The sequence below is a fragment of the Fulmarus glacialis genome, unplaced genomic scaffold (assembly GCF_000690835.1).
Source record: "Fulmarus glacialis isolate BGI_N327 unplaced genomic scaffold, ASM69083v1 scaffold2653, whole genome shotgun sequence".
NCBI classification, from domain to species: domain Eukaryota; kingdom Metazoa; phylum Chordata; class Aves; order Procellariiformes; family Procellariidae; genus Fulmarus; species Fulmarus glacialis.
This window is the reverse complement of record NW_009202247.1, coordinates 49,607-71,111: the sequence shown is the minus strand read 5'-3', so window position 1 is coordinate 71,111 and position 21,505 is coordinate 49,607. Positions and strand designations below refer to the sequence as shown.

The 21,505-nt window shown below is 47.9% G+C and overlaps 1 protein-coding gene across 1 annotated transcript in view; it reads left to right on the top strand.

Moving 5' to 3' along the window:
* SIL1 (SIL1 nucleotide exchange factor) overlaps nt 1-21,505 on the top strand; it is a gene marked incomplete at its 3' end in the record, with an annotated part of 74,205 nt that overhangs the window by 3,293 nt on the left and 49,407 nt on the right. Inside the window, exon 2 of the mRNA XM_009574213.1 lies at nt 19-154. Coding sequence (XP_009572508.1) covers nt 19-154 — 136 coding nt within the window. The remainder of the gene's footprint in view (nt 1-18; nt 155-21,505) is intronic.

Genomic DNA, 21,505 nt, shown 5'->3' with positions numbered 1-21,505 from the left:
ATCTCTTCTATCCAAAAGGAGTTTGCCCTTACAAAAATAGAAGAGAGCGACATAAAAGATGACAGCGGGAAAGAGCCAGTAACAGAAGATGATGCTGATCCTGAAGATCTGGAAGTGTTTTACCCCACACATCAGTGGCAAACCATCCGTCCAGGTAACGTGCTGATGACTAATTATATTGTCCCTCTGAAACACCACCTGACAGCACCGACAGAAGCCTTGCAGAAACTCAAAATACCTGTTTGTTCCCATGACAATTTTTTTTTTTGCTGGTGTTCAGACAAAGAGCTATGGACCCAATGACCCCATACGGGGAAAGGAGACCGTCACCGAACCGGCTGGCGGTGGGAGCAGTTGCTAAAGTGCTTTCAGTTCACTGGAGCAGGTCGAATGGGCTGCCAGTCACATTGTAGGTGGTGATGTGTCTCTGTCACTAGCTCAGAAGCCCTTTCTCTCTTTGTACGCTTGTCAAGGGACAGATTTTAAAACATTTGTTGGCACGTGGTATCCCAGGTCTGCTGTGCTCCAGTGTGGGCTGGTGAAATGCTGCTCAGTGGCAATCTGATTAAGAACTGTCAATGTAACACTGCACAGCTTTTTAACAATGGGTTCTCTATTCTTTGAAATCCAGCTTTTATCCTTATCCATACATCCAACAAAAAAATCTCTTCCCTTTTTTTTGGGTTGGTATCTTTTATTAGACGTGTTTGGGACATGTATGGTGAGAAAACACCAACTGAGCAGGCTGGCTTCGCTGCAAAAACATGTGCGCTGGGAAGGGCTCTGGGGAGGATAAGCCCATTTAAACACACACACACAGATGCATGTGTGCACACATATTTCAGCAATTAGGATGAACAGTAAGCCTGCCTCTGGGGTCTTGGACAAGGTATTTAATCCACTTGTGCTTTGGTGTCCTCATGTATATGCAGGTGTAATACCGTCCCACCTCAGAAGGGTGAACTAAGTAGTAATTAGTTTTTATAAAGTGCTCTGAATTTAAAAGAGCTTTATCCTGTGCTCAGTATTATCATTGAATGAATAAATATGGGATCCATTTGCCTTGAAATTTCTACCAGATACAGCAGAATGACTTTTCCAAATGTAAATCTTGTATAACATAAATGTCTTAGCAAAAGCCCCTAAATTTCACAAAGCTGCAGTATATACTTATATTCCATTTTTGTACCGTTATGTATGGAAGGCGTGTGGTGTCCCTGCTTAGTATTCAGACTGGCAGATCCCCACCACCCTTGTTGAAGCAGAATACGTATATACTTGCAGTCATGATAAACGTCGTTGCCGGTTTTGTTCAGAAGTACCTTCTCCGTTACTTGCGTGTCTTGTTCCGCTTTATTTTTGTAGCAATTCCACATTGGGCATGTGCAGCAAAGGGCTTGTGGAAGTGGGGAGCTTGTCAGCATTCACTGAGGAGAAGAATTTCAATTACTCTTGTAAAAGGCTTAAATGGTGGCCTGCCTCATCGTGTGGTCGCTGTGGATCCTCATGTCAGGTGTGCATGCAGATTTGGGTAGAAACGTGTCAGAAAGAGGAGTCTTCCTTGGTATCCCCCCACCAGCGCGGGTTTCTGTCTCCTGTGGGTTTCTCTGAACCGAAATCCTGCGCGTGGACTGTGACTCGCACTTTTGGCACGTGTATTACCCGAAGCAAGGCTGGGGAACTGCTGCCTTCATGAACCCATCTCTGTGGCCTCTGGCCTTGAGGGTTTCCCCCTTGCTAGCACAGGTCCGTGCTGGGGAGGGAGTTGACCCGCAGGACGAGGGAAGCAGCCAGCATGGCTGCACGAGGGACGTGCCTTTCGGTCCTTTAGCAGAGGCACGTGCGTTGGCAGTGTGTCTAGTCTGGTGGTGCTGCATCTTCTGATGTTTTCTGATGTGATTTCACTCGCTCGTAGCCGAGCAGAGTCCTGGCTGGGCTGTGCTCGGCACAGGCCAAAGTGAACCGCAGCACAATGCTCAGAAGTTTGCTTTCTGCTGCCCGCCTCTCTGGGATGCCCCCCCGCTGTTTTCTGTTGTACCCCTGTAGCAAACAGAGCTGGTCTCTCCTGGGGAAGCAAATGTTTTGATTTAAAATCTGGATCTTCAATTTTGAATAGTGGAAGGGAGCTCAGAGTTGCATTTCCCTCCGTCGCAGTCCTGTTTCATCTTGTTCCTGTTCTGAACTCAGCAGAGGATTTTTTTATGCTTCTGTCCGGTCCTGCAGTTGCTCATCTTTTATACATGTATTTCCAGTTTTATTCTGCTGCTTTTCTAGTTCCCTGTTGCTAATTGCATCAAACCACGCTTCGGCTGAGACTGCAGCAGTGTCATCAACCTGTAACCTGTCAAATCCCTCCACCTAATTCAATTGTTATTGTATATGTAGCACTGCTTTTTGCAGTTGTTCCCTCACTGCCTACAATGTGAGCTGGATTTTGATCAAGTGCTTTCTTGAGCCTTGAGCGCGCTCCAAGCTGCTGGAGGTAGCTGGATGCAAACAGAGGGAGACAGTTACCCTAAGAGTTCTGCTGCCTGTAATCTGGAAGCAAGGAGATCAGTTGTCTCTTCTGCCAGCAGCCAGGAAGCTGACGGACTGTAGAAAGGTTGGTGAAACTTCACAAAGTCCTTTAATACTTTGTTAGGCATTCGCTTCCTTCTCGTTCGGCACTAAATAATGCACTAGGCACAGCTGGGTTAGACAGCAAGGATATGTGCGCCTTGGAAAGTCCTCCCAGCGCCTCCATTATTTTACTTTTTTTTGATATCATCTGAGGAAATGAAGATGACATCTGCAGGGCTTTTTGCTCTGTTCTTGGTTGGTGTCCATAGGAACTTGAAGGCTACTTGGGTTTTAACGAGCGGGATTGCACTGAATGGATGTTCACGCCCATGGTCGGATCACTTCTCGTGGTCAGGTGTCTGTTCCTCCACAGACACAGAATTTTTTTGAAGTTGTGCTTCCTCTGATGTCCTTTTCCTTTCTGAATGCACTTTTACCAGGTGATAATACCCTCTGCAGTACCCTCCAGTTCTCTGGAGAAACATAGCAGAGGTGACTTGCTTTTGTTACTGCTTACGTTAAGCTCTTCCAAGTGTGTGGAGGTGAGTCTGTCAGCACAGAAACACCCCACCACTTTTCAAGGTGATCTTTGCCTGTTGGTTATGGCAAACAAACCATATTCTGATTCCTTAATCTTTGGGACGGCAGCGGTGAATGGAAGGATTGGGTGGTATTGATGGTCTTCTCTGTCAAATTGACAGTTTTCTTCGGGGTTCTGTATATAAAAGCTTTTCTTTCACGTCTGTAGGTGACCTCAAATCTGCCACGCAACATCCTAGAGCACATGAATGCTTCATTTCCCAGGAATTACCTCCTTTTGTTATTTGGGCACCTTGTTTCCCTCTGTTCCGTTTAGCATTCCTGATGGTGATTGAAAGTCGGATTGCTCTGACCATTTAATCACATCACTGACCAGCAGATTTTCCACCCGACATTAGGGTCAGAAGTGACTCCTCTGAGAAGACATTCCTGTGAAGATTAAGAAAAAGGGTATAAGAGGCAAAGGTTTAACTGGGGGGAAAAAAAAGGGGGTTAATCACCTCCTCAGCAGCGACCAGTGCTGTGGGGAGCCCGGGCTGTGCAGTGCCTCTGCAGATGGGCTCTGTCCACCTCCGTGGCAGCAGCTTTTCCCTGCTCCCTGACGCAGCAGAAACTCACTGGCTGGTTTCTCAGCTGACAGTTTGAAGTTGGGAATTAATGTGTCCAGTTTCCAAATACAGATGGACCAAGAGAGACCCTCATCTGCCCGAAATATTAAAATATTTACAGTCTACTCTGCACGCTTTGCATTTGAAAGGAGCCAACAGTGGGGCACAGAAAGGCTTCCTTTGGTCCAGAGCAGCTCCCTGCAGACCAGAGAAATGGAGGAAAATCTTGCATTGGCGATTGAAATGTTGCAGCATTGGATCTCTCTCAGGTTTGGATAGCGTGTTTCAGTATCTAGCTGGGCAGAGCATGTGTTACAGGAGCTCGGCTGGCCTGTACCTTTAGCTGTGGTTAAACTTCTGGCTTGCAGAGCGCTGGGCTGATACCTGCGGTTACCTTATAGCATTTGTACTGTTCAGAGTCATTTTCCTAAGTGCCTAATTATATTGAAGTTAAAAAATAAGAAGCCATGACTGCCGCTGTTGATCAAACTGCCAGAGCAAAGTTGATGTGAGCGTGCTGTTGTTGCTGCTTCTGCAAATCAGCAGGGAGCTGATGATACATTGCTTAGCATTAAATATCCATGGCTGCAGCTTCCAAGGGTCCTCGGGCTGCCTTCTCTGTTTTATGTGCATGGAAACACAGTTCTCAAAGAGAGCGTTCACACTGGGGAGGTAATTTCAGAAGCTGCTTTGACGAACTTGCCGTGGTTTTGCTAGAAAGAGCAGGACTCGGGATGGGGCATAACGCAGTGTAGTTTCATTGCCAGTCTTTGTCTTTCAAGAGATTTCAGCGTCTGAATGAACCAGCGCTGCTCTAAGCCGAGAAGAGGTTTTTAAAGCTGGGAGGAGAAGGTAATGGCAGGAGGGATCCCTTTGTCTCAGGAATCCTGTGCCAGGGCCTGTCCCGCAGCCCGTGTGGATGATGTGGTGGATGGCGAGGATTTCCTTACACCTTGTCGGTGGGTGTCTTGCTCCTGCCGTTTACCGGGATGTCCTGAGCTGCGCTGACTCCTGCTAATTGCTTTGCTGAATTAATGAATCTGTTAAAACCACTGGCTTCTCGGTGACCTAGACCTAACTCAAACAGTTGTGTGCAGGTCTCTGAAATATTTATGTCAGCACAGGCAAGAGAGGGCTGTGAAATACGGCGTTAAACCACCAGGATATGCTCGTTTGTGCAAAGGTTGACATGCGTAATCCAGGAAATAGGAACCTCATCAGATCAGCACAGATTTGCATGAAGAGGGAAGGCAAATGGGATTTTAAAAACCTCATTTATACTAGATGAAATGCTTCTTTTCCAGGTTGTAGTTTTTGGTTTTGTTGGGTTTTGTGGTTTTTTTTGTTTTTTTTTTTTTCTTTTTTTTTAAATAACTTGTTACCGATGTGTGGAGGGGAAAAATCCCAACTGTGGAGTCATCATAATCTTCTCTGGCCAGCAACAGGGAGAGCTGCAGGGTGACTGCAGCAGGTAGGAGAGCCCAGGCCGTCTCGAGAGCAACTACAGACATTCCGTGCTTGGAGGTAGAGCTATGGCCACTGGTAGCACTCCCTCTGCTTGTTCTCCATCGGACCTCTCGCATACGAGGCTTTTGATATCTTAAATGTATCTCATGCCTCTCCTCCTTTTTATTACCCGTGCCTTCATGCTCTCCTCTCTCAGCTTCCCCATCCTCGTGGGCTTTCCTTGACTTCTCAGCTTTGCATCGCAGGGTGCACAGTCTCCCTAACACTGGCTTGTGCTTAATTACTCCTTACACTGAAAGTCTTCTCTGGCAAAAGTGCCAGGGCTGAAGCTTCACGTGCTGCTTCTGGCGCTGGTGTGGGACACTGGAGGGCAGACATGTAAGACAGAGCAAATTCTCCATGCCTTATTCCCCATGCGCCCGCCGGGGATGCACACCTGGTCCTTGTCAAGCTGTCCCTTCAGTGTGCAGACAAGGGCAACGCAGCGGTGAGCAGGATGGCTGGATGGCTTCCCGGCTGCGAGGCAGGCGAGGGCTGGCTGTCCCCTGCGCCGGGAGCTACCGGGAGCCGCTGCCAGCATCCCAACGAGATGCCGGTGTAGGTGGCTTTGGACCCACATAGTTGAGACAGTCGTGAAACAACCATGAATGTTACAAAGCTGACCTCTTCCAGGAGAGGACAGAACTGCAGAACCTTTGTCACTCACACTAAGAAATGGGAAACTGTAGCAAATAACAGAACTTTATAGGCCAGTAACTGAATGTGCATGTTTTTAAAACAAACAAACAAAAAAAGCCCTCCCACATTATAAAAAACACTCTGCTTCTCTAAATTGACAAGCGTAGTAATGCAGTTTTGATTATATATTTTGTAGCGTGTTATAAATGCAGTACACATATATATTTAAATTTTAATAATGTGAGACCTCAGAACTGCATAGCTCCTGGTACTAAATCATTCCTGGGCAGAAATGGACTGTTGTGTGTCAGTACACTTAACTTGCAGGTTTTAATTAAGCATGATCGCAGGGGTTGGTGGCTGTGCCCTGCCCCAGCACAGCACCGTCCCTGGGATGGGCGGGAAGGTGCTGCCCAGCGGAGCACGTTCAGCGTGGCCAGGTACCGCTCTGGCCCAGGGGGTTGTTTCCCTGTGTTTCCTATCTGCTCCTCCGTGACCTGGGAAGTTTTGCAGCTGTTGTTTTCCCAGCATGTTCGTGAGCGTGTCAGGTTTAGTATTTGTGAAGTGAACTGGGAGCCAATTTCCGCCCTCCCCACAACCCCAGTTAAAACTTCCATTGTTTTCAGTCACTTCAAGAACTGCCGGTATCCTGGCAGCAGCAGTGTTGGTGAGAAAAAACTCTAAATATACCACTTGGGTTGCTCAGGTTTAGGAGCCGAGCGGGGCTGAGATGGGCTTTTGGTGAATTGGGGTGAATGCTGTCCCTTACTGGCTGTGGTGTTACTGGTTTCATTGAACAAGCTGGTTATACAAAGTTTGGCGATATGTGCATCACCGCAGAAGAAACTAATTGTGCTTCTGAGCAGCCGAGATAAAAGTTTGCAGCTTCTCTTACACGTAGCCATGGGCTTGGATGTTGGGCGTAACCGAAACAAGGATGTAGTGATGTATTTTCACGTGAGACAATCCGTGACTCCTGCTAGCTGTGCGTATGACTCCATGCCCCACAGTGGTTTACAGGTCAGTTATAAAGTGGTTATAAACCAGATGATGGAGCTGTTTTGAGAGTCAAGTGGCTTTTTTTGTGCAACAGGAGGAAGTTAGGCTGCATTTTTCAAAATATTTTTGAACTTAGCTTTAATGATGCTCTGACTGGTGTTGTTATAATGTAAGTGTAGCGTTAGCGAAGAGATTAAATATATCAGCTGTATAGCAGTCGACATAAGCAATGGGAATCATTCACGTGATTAAATTTACATTGAGGGGAAAAAGCACTTTGAAAGAAGAGAAACTGTTTCCCAGAGATGAGATCTCTCATTCCTCTCTTTTATCTTCGTTCTGCCAAGCCAGGGATGCTGTGAGCATGTGAGCTGCTAAGAGATGCTTAAACGTGTGCTCGGTGATGAGGAATATCTTGCTATGGTTTTATGTGCAAGCATGCTATATTTTCTGTAATAACACTAATAACCTTCATGTGACTGTTTAGAAGGATGAACCTCGTTAAAGAAGAGGTATTTAATAACAGGCCTATTTTTATCGCTGTCTTTATCTAACAGTCTGCGCATTTATTTCAAGCTTGTAAGAGTGATTTGGAAGAAAAATGTTTTCCCTCCTGGAAAACATTTTGGGAGTGCATATACAGCCTTGGTTATCTTGAATTTCCAGTCTGAGTATCTTCCCTCTTCTTTCCACAGCAAGCAAGCCAGACTAGGACCTTGGCTCCAACATTTTTATCAGGTGTTATGGAAAAGTGTTTTTTAAAAAGTATGACTTGCGTTCCAGCATTACTTAAATAGTTCTGAAGGTTTGACCAAATATAATCAGAGCAACTCCCTTACACTTCAAATGCATGTTGTTGTTTTGTGAGACAAACCTTCCAAGCATTGCAACGCGTGCTTGATTAGCTGCGAGTTGGACCTCCATCCCCGTGAAACCCTGGAGGTTGCTTCACGGCCGTGAAAGCATTGAATTCCCCCCAAAGCACCATCATGGATGCTGGGGATCAGACAAATCATCCAGCGCCTGCCGCAGCCATTCAGTGGAGAAGCTGTTGCTGCACACCGAGAGCTGTGAGGGAAGCCTCCTTGTGCCAGCAGAGCTCAGCGCCTCCTGATCACCTTCTGAAGCCGTCCTTCTCTCTCCTTTGGGGACAGAAAGCTCCCAGAGCAATTGTTTTCCTGGTTTGGAAATTATTTTGCCAGGCTGTGGCGTGACAGCAGAGCAGCGCAGCTCGTGGGGCTGTGGGACATGTTTGACCACACATTGCTGGAGAGGTTGGCAGTTAGCTCTAGGGATCAGGCCTTCCTGCAGAGTTGATTTTTTTTTTTTTCTACATTTGTAATTTTATTATTTAAATTAATCTCTGACCTATTAATATAATGCAGACATTGTGTTTTCAGACCACTCTCCTGTATTTGATCTCATTTGCTGGCTGAGGTTGGCCGTGGTGGAGGCAGGCGGTCTGCCTTGTCCCTGAAGGGATGCACTATCCTTCCAATTCCTTCCACATCCGTCCCTTTAGCATCACTGGCTCCGCATCCAGACTGCCTGCCTCCATGGGACGTTTCTCAGAGCAGAAGTGCTGTTTAGGCCACGCAGAACTATTGTACCGTGCAGCCTGTAGCCAAAATGACCATTTCTGGACCCTTTTCTCAAGACATGTACTTGGCCATATGCTCTGGGAGCTTGTGGTCCCTGGTGTGTGTTTGACAGTTGTTACAAAAATACCTGGCTCTGGGAGCCAAAACCTCCTTTTCTTTAGCGTTCAATCTAGATCATGTACATCACTAAAATGCAGTTTCACAGCGTTATCTTTTTCATAATTAGGAAGAAAGTATTTTTCCCCCCCGCCTTGCTCTGGGTGTTCCTTCCTGCAGTCTTCCCCATGGGCTGTATATGTGCACTAAGACCCCACTTACTAAAATTTCTACAAAAATGATTTTAGGTGGGTGAGCACAGTGTCAGATTTTTTTTTTCGGGCAGTCAGCACACAGTCAAATGGCTCCTGCGAGGAATATTTCATCCTGGTCCTTCACAGTTCATGCCTGCAAATTAGTGCTCTTACTCAGATGTGGCTGCGGCTATTTTTTTTTTTTTTTTTTTTTTTAAATTTTTCCATATATTTATTTATAGAGTCACACTAGCAACAGATCCTCTTTTTCCACAAACCCTTTTCAGAGCCATGTTCTGCCTCCTCCATTCTGGCTTAAAAGCACCTTGCTCTTCTGAGGAAAGCTCTGAATACCCATCATGCTGTCCTGATTTAGTGAGACATTTCCTCTGATCTCTGCCCTCCATTCATTTTAGAATTTGCAATGAATTTGGGATGTAAATTAAAAAAGCTATTTGATGTTTCTTCAGGTCTAGAAGCTTGTTTTGCATTTGTTCTTACTTGAATGCACACTGAAACAAATCTCTCCACTTTACTAAAACAGCTTCCTTTAGCATCTCAAAGAAGCTTCTGGGTTAAAAAAATAAATATATCTCTGTTTTTCCAGCTCTGCTTTACCAGCATAAGCTTGGGAAAGAAATGTAATCTCCTTGGATCTGTCTTGATGTTTTGTAGAACTAATTCCCATTTATTGCAAGAACTCTTACAACACTATATTCAAGTTTAATTTTTTATTATGTGTTTACATTTTGGAAGGAGTAAGCGTAGTGGTGTTGGAAATTCTAATTAAGGATAACATTTCTGATTCAAAAGATCTTTCTTCAGTCCAGAGATTCTTTTTCCTCTCTCCCGATTTTCTGCCTGCTCCTTAAGACTGCGGGAAGTTTTGCTTGGGTCATTCACTTGCAACAGGATGTTATCTGAATACTGAATTAATGTATGCAGTCTGTCACTTGGTATTTCTTCTGTTCTTCTGCTGGAGATCTCCCAGGGTTGCAAAGACCTTGCAAGCGGCAATGGCAATAACAGGAATGTGCCTACGATCCTGCAAAGTAAAAGAAGAAAGCTGCATGTCTCTCCCATCACTGCAGGGTGTGAATAAATAGATCTAATCAACAATTTACATTTTAACCCCAGACCAGGTTTTATTTTTAGGATTTGTCATTCAGCCCAAGCGAAACCTTTCCGTTTCTGTCTGGTGGTGTTTCTAAAAGCACCTTTACGTTATCACCGACACTGTATTTTAAGATGCATTTACATTTTGATATAATTTGCTGCTTTTCTTATTTGAAACAAAGCCCACCTGTTCTTCATTAATTATACTATCATTTAACCTGCTAACCAGGTTGCTACTAATTACAGTTATCTCACTGTTCTGCAGATGATAATATGCAAAAATGATTAGGCCTCTCTGAACCTTGATTACCTAGAGCTGTAACGGGGTGGCAAATTGTGAAGGCTTTTACAGGTATTGTGAAGGTATTTACAGACTATATGATGCAAAGCTGGGCGGAGTGGCTGCTGCACCTGAGGGTGCTGCCCTTCAGAGGGACCTCGACAGCAAAAACCGAAATAGAAGAAACTCTGTTTAAACGTAGAAAAATCTGTTTTACTGTAGGATGATTGAACACTGGTCAACTCCACCAGAGAGGTTGTGGAGTCTCCATCCTAGGAGACATTCAAAACCCAACTGGACACGGTCCTGCGCAACATGCTCGAGGTGACCCTGCTTGAGCAGGGGTTGGACAGGATGATCTCCAGAGGTGCCTTTCAACCTCGACCGATCCGTGACTCTCTATGGCAGTACCTTTGTTAAGACAGAGGATTTCATGGTGGGCTCCACAGAGCGCTGCAAATCCTGGTGGTGATGCTGGCTGTTCCCCCTTGCTAACATCAGCTGAAACCTGAACGGAGCAAATGTGGGAAGAGTCGCTGGAGACTTTTCTGAAGAGAGGCACCAGAAAGTGATGACTGAGACCAGCTACTGGGGAGATGTTGGTTCAGAAGGGATGGAGCCAGGAGCTAGAGGCTGGAGTGAAGGCATCCTGTGGGACCAGAGCCTTTGCTGGAAGATAAGCCAAGAGCCTTTTCACTTGAGCCGTGTTTTATCATCTTTCCACCCACTTTGATCTCTTTAGGTGCTCTCCAAACATTTGGATTACATACTGAAGTGGAAAGGACATATCCTGAAGGAGGAGCAGAGCAAGGCTGCCATCAGAGGAGAGCTTGTACCTCACCCTGCCACCTGCGGGGAAAGCCTGGTCTTGCTGGCAAGCAGGAGAGGAGGAAGAGCCGAGGCTCTTCCAAATCAAGCTGTGTGGGTCAGAGGTGTTAATGCAACCGCTTTATGAGGAGGAAATGTATACGCTCTCCTTTATCCACTCCAACAAAGATCCTTGGGTTAGGTCAAACCACCTACACTGGCTATTTTTACTGTTTGCTCTCTGCTGTACTTGATAAATTGATTTGTGTGTGGGGTTTTGTTAGAAGAGCCGAGGCTCTTCCAAATCAAGCTGTGTGGGTCAGAGGTGTTAATGCAACCGCTTTATGAGGAGGAAATGTATACGCTCTCCTTTATCCACTCCAACAAAGATCCTTGGGTTAGGTCAAACCACCTACACTGGCTATTTTTACTGTTTGCTCTCTGCTGTACTTGATAAATTGATTCGTGTGTGGGGTTTTGTTAGTGGTTTGTTTGTTTGTTTGTTTCCTGAAGTGGACTAGAGATGGTTCATGTCATTTCTTTTGTGATGCAGACAGAGTGGGACGATAGCTTCTTTATACTTGTCAAGTATCTATCCACAACCCACGGCACTGCCCAGGTACAGCCGGAGTGCAAAGGTGATTTTCTTGCAGACTTAGGAATACTATACAAACAGGTAAAACACGACACTCAATGAAGACCATGCTTGAGAAAGATTGTATCCACGGTCTAAAAGCCAGATATGGGGTCACTGAATTGTACTTCACAGAGGTAGCTGAGCTGGGAACCCTGGAAGGGAAGATTTCCCACAGTTCTGGCATGAAGAACCGGAGGACCCCTGGTTCTCCATGGTTATCCATGAGGACCTCCCGATGCCTCGCACAGAGCTTGCTGCGACACCGGGCAGGAGCTCGCTGGTGGGGCTGCCGTGCCGGCGCAGGCTGTGGTGCAGCCCGGCAGCGCTCCTGGGGACTGCACGGTGGTGATGCTTGGCTGTTCTCGGCGTGCTTCTGCTCTGAAACGTGGCTGTGTGTGAAGGTACCTTCCTACAACGGCTGCTCCTGGTCTGCATCGCTTCCATCGGCGGAGCAGGGAGAAAAATACCCTCCTGCTGCATGGCAGTGAGCCCTGTGGAGCCACACACCTGGGAGACGAGGAGACAGTCTATACCGTCCTGGGCATCGCCTGGTTTAATTGTTTATCCGTGTTCACCCCACCAGAGCTTTATTTCGGGTAGAGATGTGTGTATTTGGCGGGGGGTTAACCCCAACTGTTAGCTTGTCAGGTGACAGGCAGGATTTGCAACACTGGCAGCTGAGGAGAAAAACTGTTATTAAGTGTAACGCGGCACCTTGGATACAGAAAGCATGGGGAGACAATAAATACAGACTTCCATAATGTCATTTTATAGTGTCACTCTTCAGAATTTATTAAGACTTAGTTGCAGCGATGCCTACAGCTTCTTCTGGTTGAATCAGTAAATTCTGTTCATTATCTCCAGCGCTTGTTTTGACCTACTGTGTTTTAAAAAAGAGGAAATATTGGAGGCATAGGGACACCCCCATTACTTTCTTTGGCAGCTGGGTTTTTTGGTGTAAATTCCCCTTTTCTCAGGTTTGCTGCTAACACCCCGGTCAGTGTCCGTCTGGGTGGATGGACCCGAAATGTGAAGCGTTGCTTGATGAGACCACTGAGAAACACAGGCACCGACGACCTGCCTTAATCACTGCAGCCTCCTGCGGGCAGCGTGCGGCAACGGGAAGAGAAGAGCCGTGGCGAGGAGGGATGCGACTGTCATCTCGGAGCAAGTTTGCATGTCTTGTCATCCCACCCTGGTACCGCTTGGACAGGCTGAGGACGGCTGAAGTTGGAGAAGGATTGACAAGACCTTCCCTAATGACAAAAAGTTTGTCGCTAAAGCTGCGGGCTCAAAGAATAGTTCACTGTCACTTCTCTGCGGCTGTTGCCACTTGTTCACTGTCGGGAGCTCGCTGCCTTGTTGGTGCTGAGAATGGCACCAGCGTTTTTCAAGAGTTCCTCAGTCTGCAAATGAAATTGTGTCCGTTTCTCCCATTTTCTGTCTGGCACAAATCACAGGGGTAGCGTGTTTGTGTACCTTTACCCCCGTCCTCAGCATTTAGCTCTCCAGGATGGAAGAAAATTAGTTCAAGCCGAGCCTTCTGATAATTTATTATATTCCTTGCGCTTAAGGGCAAAATCTAAGTTGCCAAAAGCAGATGTTTGCTTGCTCCTTTTTTAGCTCTTGAAGTACTTTCCGCGTGCTTGATTGATGGACGTCCCTGTTACACTAATAGTTGGGCTTTGCAGAAAGCTGTTATTACCAGGAAAATCTGGTGTGGGTTTTAGTTTTTCTTCTTGCATTGAAAATCCATTATTAATGTTGTTTTGAGGAAAAAAAGGCTTCAATTCCGGCATTTTGCCTTGCTTTCTCAGACTCCTTCACAACTGTCTTCTCTGAGGCACTTTTAAAATCAATATTACAAGTGTTCTTTATATTTTACTGTGTGGTGGAGGGTTTCTGCGTCTTGTTATTGATTTCTAATTGTGTTGCAGGACATTTGGGTGCACGCAGGTTGCCGTCTGATGGATGACTTTATATGTGCCTTCCCGATCATCACTGAGTTGACTTTTTGCACGTTCCCTCTTGCAGGATGCTGCTGCTGAGCCTGGAAGCTACCAGGAGAACTTTGCCAGCTTGTAGCCCACGAGTGCAATCTTGAGACCTAAACTTGTGACCATTCATTTAATTGTGGTTTTGATTTTGGTTTTATATCAGACGCAGAGGTACACTTGTGAGGTCTCCTATTTCGTGTAGTCATTGCAGAGTTTTTCTGTCCTGGCTTCTCGGGCACCTTCATGTTCTGCATCGTAGGAGCTTAACAGGTTGTCCTGGTTTTGTTTGGGGTGGTCATAGTGTATCTTAAGCTCTTTGGATCAGTGCTGCCACGAACTCTGACATTGCCCCTTGGAGATCTTGGCATTTCAGAGGTGCGAAGTCCAGGTCTCGATGAAGTAATATGGAAACACAGGCCGCATCTGTAGCTGCTGTAAGGTTGGATTTGCAGATATAGCCACTTGGAGCATGTCTGCGTTCATGAAGCATGGGCACATCTGTTTGAGAGCCTGGTGGGACCAAAGGAGGGTGTGAGGAGTGACACGACTGTGGCCAGCACAGGCGCTCCAAAACGCATCCATTGCTCCGGGTGGGCTGCAGCAGGGGAGGAGCGCGTGCTGAAGAGGACAGAGGACCGCACGTTTGTCTGCACATCACAAGTCCTCAAAGCACGAAGGAGAAAGAAGTTTTCTGTGTGAGGAGGGTTTGCATGTGCCTCAAGCTCTCGTGGAGCAGGGTGGCGAGCAGCCCGGCTCCAGGGCTCTCCGGGGAGGTATGGATGTGTTTGTTGCTGGACCCGCAGGCTGCTTCCGAGCCCTCTGTGCATTGGCAGCACAGGCCCCATGTCTGCCGGGTGCTTTGGTTGCAACGATACGCAGTGTGTAGGTGGTCTGGGTATACAGTAAATTGCTGCCAGCTGGATTGGGGTGTGTGCTTGTCAGGCTTCTCTTCAGTAAGGTTCAACTCCTAGACGTGCTTCATGGAGGCCAGTTTTAGCTTCTAAGGAATTAGTTGCTGTAGTTTACCCATCTGTGCTGGGGACCAGAGCAAAAAGATGGCAGAGGCACTGGTACCGTGGCTCTGGAGGAGCAGCACAGAGCTCGGGTGTTTTAAACACGCTCGCAGAGGACACGGGCAGCCCGAGATCTTCCTGGGTCCAGCAGTGCCACCGTTTGTTGGAGCCGGCAGTCGGCAGGGGGATGGCATGCACAACTATGGGCAGGCTTCGACCTTGCTGCTGGAACTTAGTTAGCAATTCTGTTGATGTTCTGGATACGAAAATATAATTCAGGCCACCTTCTCCTCCAAGCTGACCCTGAGAATGTGGGAGGAGAGGAACTACTGAATAATTAGGGTCCTTTTTTTTTTTTCTTTTTGCTAGAGTTACTGCTCAGCATTGAACTGCTGCAAAGTGTCATTAGTTTCCTTGAACTTATTGGTCCAAGTGTACTTTGCATTAATATAATTACGTAAATTGCAGTCTCATTAATCACTGTGTGTGCTGCGGCGTATCACTGTCTCGCCTTATTTTGTGGGTGGTTTGGCTGGTGGGAACCCTTGTAACCCTGGCCGGGGGGGAAGGCTGTGGCTGTAGCTCTCCCCCTGGACTCCCGTGCCTGTTCTAACTCACGCTTTGTATTTGCACGCCTCTTACCCTGGAAGATCTGGGAGCGTTTGCCAACACTGCCATGACTGCGGAGAGCAGCCACGCTGCTGCGGAGGAGGGCAGCTGGGACACAACCGGGGAAAGGTAGGTTTGTCGCAAGGGAGTTTTGCTGTGCCACATCCCTGCTGCTGCTGCTGTTTTGTTTTGGGTCCATAGAGGGCCCGCCACGGCAGAGCCCAGGCTCCTGGCTTGGCCATAAATACCCGGAGCCTGAGCTCTTGCGCAGGGGACCGCTGCAGGGCCGTTTGATGATGCTGTGGCTCTGTCTCCGTGGCAGAGCTCTCAGCCTTCCTGGCAATGTAAATTCTCCTGGCTGCATGCTAAAATTACACTGAGTTATTGATTTATCTTTGAGAGGATTTCCTTCCCAAGGGACAGTTCTGGCTGTTGTAATGATTTAGTTCTTCTGCGAGTGCAGAATCCATAGCAGAGCAGAGCCGCCCTCCTGCCCACGAGTCTGCAGCCCCGAGGTCGTGCTCCCACAGGCTTCCTCCGCAAGCTGATTTCTATTCCAAAGCCAAGGTTATTCTGCTGTTACTTCCAAGTGACAACTGCAAATAAAAGGGCATTTTCACCTCTGCACTGAGCAAGCTGCAAGTCTCAGACTAGCCTTTATACCACGGCACCAGCGTTGTTATCCTGGACTTGTTGCAAACGCAACTCTGAGGCTGGCATGTGGGAAGCTTGAAGCCATGTCAGCATTAACGCACGCGGGCTCTTGGGAATGTTTTAATTCTTTAAAGTGGGGTATGATCGGAGCAGGATCGTGCAAACATTTTTTTCCTAAAGATGCAGGGTACAGCCTCTCTTTTCTTCGCTTTCTGCTGACTCGTCTGTGGAGCGTCTCTGAAAATCAGGCTAGGCAAGTTTGATTTTGACCTCCTACTTGAACCCCTGAGGAGGAAAAGCCAATCCTCTACTGCTACCACCAGTTTTCTCCCCTTAGTCCTGAGATTGTAGTCCACTGGTTGTGGCTCAACTGGTGAACACCATCAGTAGAAGGACCCAACCCTTCAAGAGTTGGGCCAAATGTTTTACCGAGTATCTGTGGAAGGGACATGACAGGCTTTGTGTCCCTGGGCGCCCATCTCCAGCGATGGCCCATCTAAAGCACCTCCCCGTGGGTTCCTGTATCTAACCCCATGGTGGATTTGGATCCGATCTCAGCTGCAGTGTGTGCACTGATAAAATGTGAGGCTGCTCGCAAGCGCGGTGTTATAAAACAGCATCCCCTGATTAGGCCCGGGGAGAATGTAAATTTATTTTCCTGTGAACCAAGTGTGGCACAACTACTTACTTTCTTAGTGATCTATCTGCAATATAAAACAAGTCCTTAGCGTCTATCTTAAATACTGCAGTGTTGACAAGTTCTCTTGACAAAAATTAGGCTAATGTTCCCTATGACTGCATTAGCTATAGAAACGAGGCTTTAAATTGAAGCTGAGGAAAGCACTATACCAATGCTCTCTCCAAGGCATCTTCTTATTCCAGCTTTTATTATTCAAATTCGTTCTCACTATAGCTTGGCAGCGTAGCTGGCAGACGAGTTTGTCCAATACGTTGAGCTAGTCTCGCAGCCAGGTGGTTCGGATCAGGCACCTTTCACTGTTGAACTGGGGAAATGCCCAACCGTCTGCAGACCTGGGCTCTCTTGGCTCTGGGGGATGCTCTAGGCTTGGGGAAACGTTGGTGCCGGCATGTTACTGCGACCGCTGGTGTGAAAGCCTGTGGTGAGCCAGCTGACACGCATCGAGTAGAGATGCCATCCAAGTCAATAGGCTGCATACCTTGCCAGCAGTACAGCGTGCCCTGAAACGCTCCCGGTGATAGCTGGAGAAGGATTTTGGTTTTCCTCTGTTGAACGTGTTTATCTTTTCAGTTTCAGCCTTGATCGAGTTATAAACACAGAAGCTGAGACAGGAACAGAGATCGCTGAGATCTTGTCATGAAGACCCCTTCTCGAGCTTCCTAGCCTTCCCCTTGAAAATAGTTTCTTTTTTTGCCTCTTTTTCCTCCTATAGCACAATCTTAGGCTTCAGCTCCTCGTTACCAACTGCACATTAACCATGGCCAGCTTACACCTCCTGGTTCTCACCCTGGTGTTGGTCCTAACGGATTATCCCTCCCTAGAGAGCAGTTGTGTCCTTTCCAGGCCTCCAGTTGCTGGATTCTTTGGGGGGTGGTTTTCTCTGCCTTTACTTTCATCTGTGGTGGCCATCTCATCAGTCACTGGAGAGAGCAAGAGAGGCTCTCTGAGGGTGACAGATGTGGAAGACAGCTGTGGTTGATGATGTTCTGGAGGTGCTAATCTCTGTCATAGTAAAGGAGCCAATGGTGCCTGGTTCAGAAAGATATTAGATGCCTAAAATTCGACAGAATAAATATCATCCTCGGTTCATTTTGTCAGGTTTTCAATTCTCCTGGTCATCCCCCTCGTCCTTCTCTGCCTACATTCTGCATTGATCTTCTCTGAACATAGATAAGCCTTCAGCATCCCAGATGGGCTTTCTAGTATAACAAATACACCTGTGGGATGACAATTATTTAATCGGTTGCAGTGACATTATGAAGTAGTTTAGGCTTGGGGATAAATAACTTAGTGAGCCAGAGAGGGATTAAAATTGGCTTTTGTAAATAACGTTTCTCTTGGATGTTGGCTTGGCAACATGGTGAACAAAGGTCACTGCAGTGTCTGTGCAGCCCAGCATGCCCTTTGATAGCTGAAATAATCAGAGTGTGGCTGGACACCTTCGATCTCCACTTTTCTTCTGCTGCCCAGACCTTTGTGGGATTAGAGTCTCTAAACTGCTACAGTTCACAGGATCGAGCCCAATATCAAAAGAGAAAATAAATTAAGTGCTTCGTATTGAATTACTAAGCACATGCATCATGCTGTAACCAAGGGTGTGTGGTAATGCATAAGAAATGACTGGCTTGAAACTGGAGATAAGGGTTTGCTTATAAAGTGAAAACATGTGTTTTTGCCAATTTTACAAAAGGGCAACCCTTCCTCCTCCTTCCCTGCTATTTTTTTTTTTCCTCGTGTATTTTCTGCTGTTGCAGTGCAAGTGAGAGAAAAGCCTTTGCAGAGAGGGAGGTGGAAGGGCAGAAGCACTTGTTGCGAGGAGCTCTTTGCCATATGAAGCTTTTCTGTATTGGCAGCAGCAGAAGATATATCAACAGATGCTACAGCAGCGAGTCCCGTCAGAGAGGCACCATATGTCCTCTCCCGAGCCCTCCCGTCGCTCCTTCCCTAAGAGTCTTCCTCCCCGGGCACCTCGCTAGCATCTGCCTTCGCTTCCATGTCTCAGAGCATCCCGGAAAGTGGCAGACACCTCACGGGAGGTACGTGCTCTGCCCTGCGCGTGGCAGCCGCCTCTCTCGTCCTCGGTGGTTATCTTGCCATGAGAGGGTCGAGGTTTGATGGGTTTTTAGGCAGGCAGCTAGCTCGGCTCTGTGCATGCCCCTGCACGAGGCTGGGCTACGTGCAGAATAATCTTTTTGGCCGCCGGCGATGGTAGGCGTGAGTTAAACGGAGCCGCTCTGACAGCGTCAACCAGGGTCGGTCGCCTGGCACCGCCGGGTGTGCCTGCCTCGCCCTCCCCTTCCGCGCTGCTGCTGCCCCAGCGCAGCCAAGCGCAGGCAGCGGGTGGATTTGGCAAGAGGCGGTAGAGCCGGAGCCCGGTGCTCGTGGGGTGCCGCCGGTTTGAATAACCGGGCTCACGGCCCCCGGCGCTTGCTGATCAATTGAGAGGACATGAATACCAGTGCCGTGGGAGAGCTCTGGATCGGTGTAAACTGGCAGTCGTAAGTGATTGTCCAACTGAGTGTCCAAATTTAACTGATGCTTTCGCGTGTCTAACCGAGTATTACTTACTGGAAAGCCCCTTCCTTGCGACGCTTTGTTCTCCACTAGCTGCGGACTGAATTGTGGAAGGAGGGATTTGATTCTGGCATCGTTTTAAAAACATTTTCATTATATCTGCCAAGGGAGACAAATTACAGAGAAGACCTCTCAGCGCTAGGACAAAAGGGTGGCTCTAAACCCCTTTTCAGATAAACAAATGTTTGAGCTGTGGGCCTGATGGATGGTGTTTAAAGACACGGTCATTACTGCAGCAAGCAAGGGGTTGGCATTGAAAATCATAGGATGCAGGAAAGAAAGTTCTCCCAAGGTTTACTGTGGGCGCGTGTCTCCCTGTAATCCTGGTTGTGCGGAGCCCTTAGAACCTGAGTCCACACAGCGATCTCTGTGGCATTAGCCGTGGGAAAACAGTAGCCCAGCAAGAACCAGTAAGTAGCTTCTCTTTTGCTAAATGAGAAACTGGAATGGAAATGGCCCTTTCTCTGCGCCCTGTTTGAGTAGGGTTCAAGTCCAGTGGAAAGCAGTGCTGCTTCTTCGAGACACGTAAGAGCAAGAGCGGAGACGGTGGCACTTTGTGTTGGGATGTATCAGGGCAGCGATTCTGGAGTTTTCCCGGGGGCGGCTTTGCTGCCAGCAGCAGCGCTGGGCGTTGAACTGGGAACGGATTCACCCGCAGCGAGCTTGAAAGTGTTTCAGATGTCCCTGCTCTGCTGCAGCATGGAGCAAAATCGGTGTTGGAGAAGACGTCGTATTTAGACATCACCATTTTGACAGGTCAAATTGCAGGATATTTATTAGCATAGCTTGGAGTATTATATAAAAGATTTGTCAGATGAACTAGCCAACTGAAGTGTCTTACGTGAAACATCCTTGATTTTGTTGAGGTTTTTTAATTGTTTGTTCAGTCTCTCAACAATTCATCACATTCAGGCGTTTCTGGAAGACACTGGTGTGAGTTGCTGCTGAGAGCTAAATATCTGTGGCCTGGGGATCCGGCCCTTCCTGCTCAGTGTCTGTCTGCATGCTCGGGGAGGCAGAGGGAGACGGCGGTTTGGGTTGTTTGCTCGTCTGTAAGGACAAAACTCCTCTCTCGTGGTTTCCTCCGTAATCGCAGGAAGGGAAGGACATCTCTTTATCCTTGTCGGCCCTCTGCACAGCAGGATCTCTGTCCGTATCGAGGTACAATGATAAGACAAACTAACGGTGATAAAACCAGCCTGACGCCACCAGGACTTGTCATTCGCAGGCAGAGGCAGCGCGGCTGCCTTCAGCCCCTGGGAGCAGTGGCACGGTGGGATGACGGCAGGGCTTCATCCAGCATCCCGTCCCCTACAGATGCTGCAAGCACGTGCTTAAGTTCATGAACATGGCAAACATACAGTGATTATAAAAAAGTTTTCTCTATGATTAATTACAGTAGGTAATTAGATCCCCTGCTGTCACTGATGGTGTGGACCTGAGAAATCCAGGAGCGCCGGGCAGTGACCAGGAGGGTGCTCCTCCAAGGATGTGCTGCACTCAACAGGCAACTGTGGTTTCCTAGCATAAGTACAGAACTAATGGAAATAAGAGATGCCATGAAGTGGCTTTGTAAAGCATTTCCTCCAGCGTCATAGGAGTTTCTCCTTGAAATGTGGATGCAGGTGTCTGAGCTGTCTCACCGCCGGTGCTGCGGGTGAGGTACAGTGGGGAACGCCGGGGGATGCTGGGGTGGCTTCCAGGCCTGATGCTCTTAAATCTCCCCGCTAGCTATCGGGAAGAGGTGATATATAGCATATTAATGACCTTTTCCGGTGGCACTTTATTGGGAGGAGCGGTGAGTGCCAGAAAGCGAACTAATACAGAAGGCTGTGGATGAGTGAAGAAGGGGCAGGAAGCAGCAAAATGAGATTCAGGCTCTGGGCTTCCTTTTCCCATCAGTAATCCATCTCTTCTTGACCTGTGTCTTCTACACATCTTCCCTTTCTTTTGTATGTAAAAACGTTCTGTTTTGAAATAACAAGCAGTCCAAAGAGTGGTATGACTCACCCTTACAGAAAAAAAAACAGAAGCCAGGCTTTGCTGCTTCCTTGCTCGACAGCGCTAACTGGAGAGCCCAGAGTCAGAGCACGCACCGAGCCCCATCAGAGTAGGGCTGGCTCGTCTGTTTTCCCCTGAGCCCGGCGTTCAGTGTGAGAAACGGGCGGCATCTTCGTGCAGCCAGAGCACCCCGCTCGTGTGCGATCCCCTCCTCTCCCCCCGCAGAGCCGGCGGCAGGGGCCGGCAGCCTGGGCGAGTGCCAGGGCAGTTGTGTCCCCCCATGCACGACCAGTGCGCGATGCCCCAGCCTCTCCCATGGCCCACCCGCGGCACTGGCGGGTCCTGGGGCCCGCGCGGGGCGCGATGCGGCCGAGC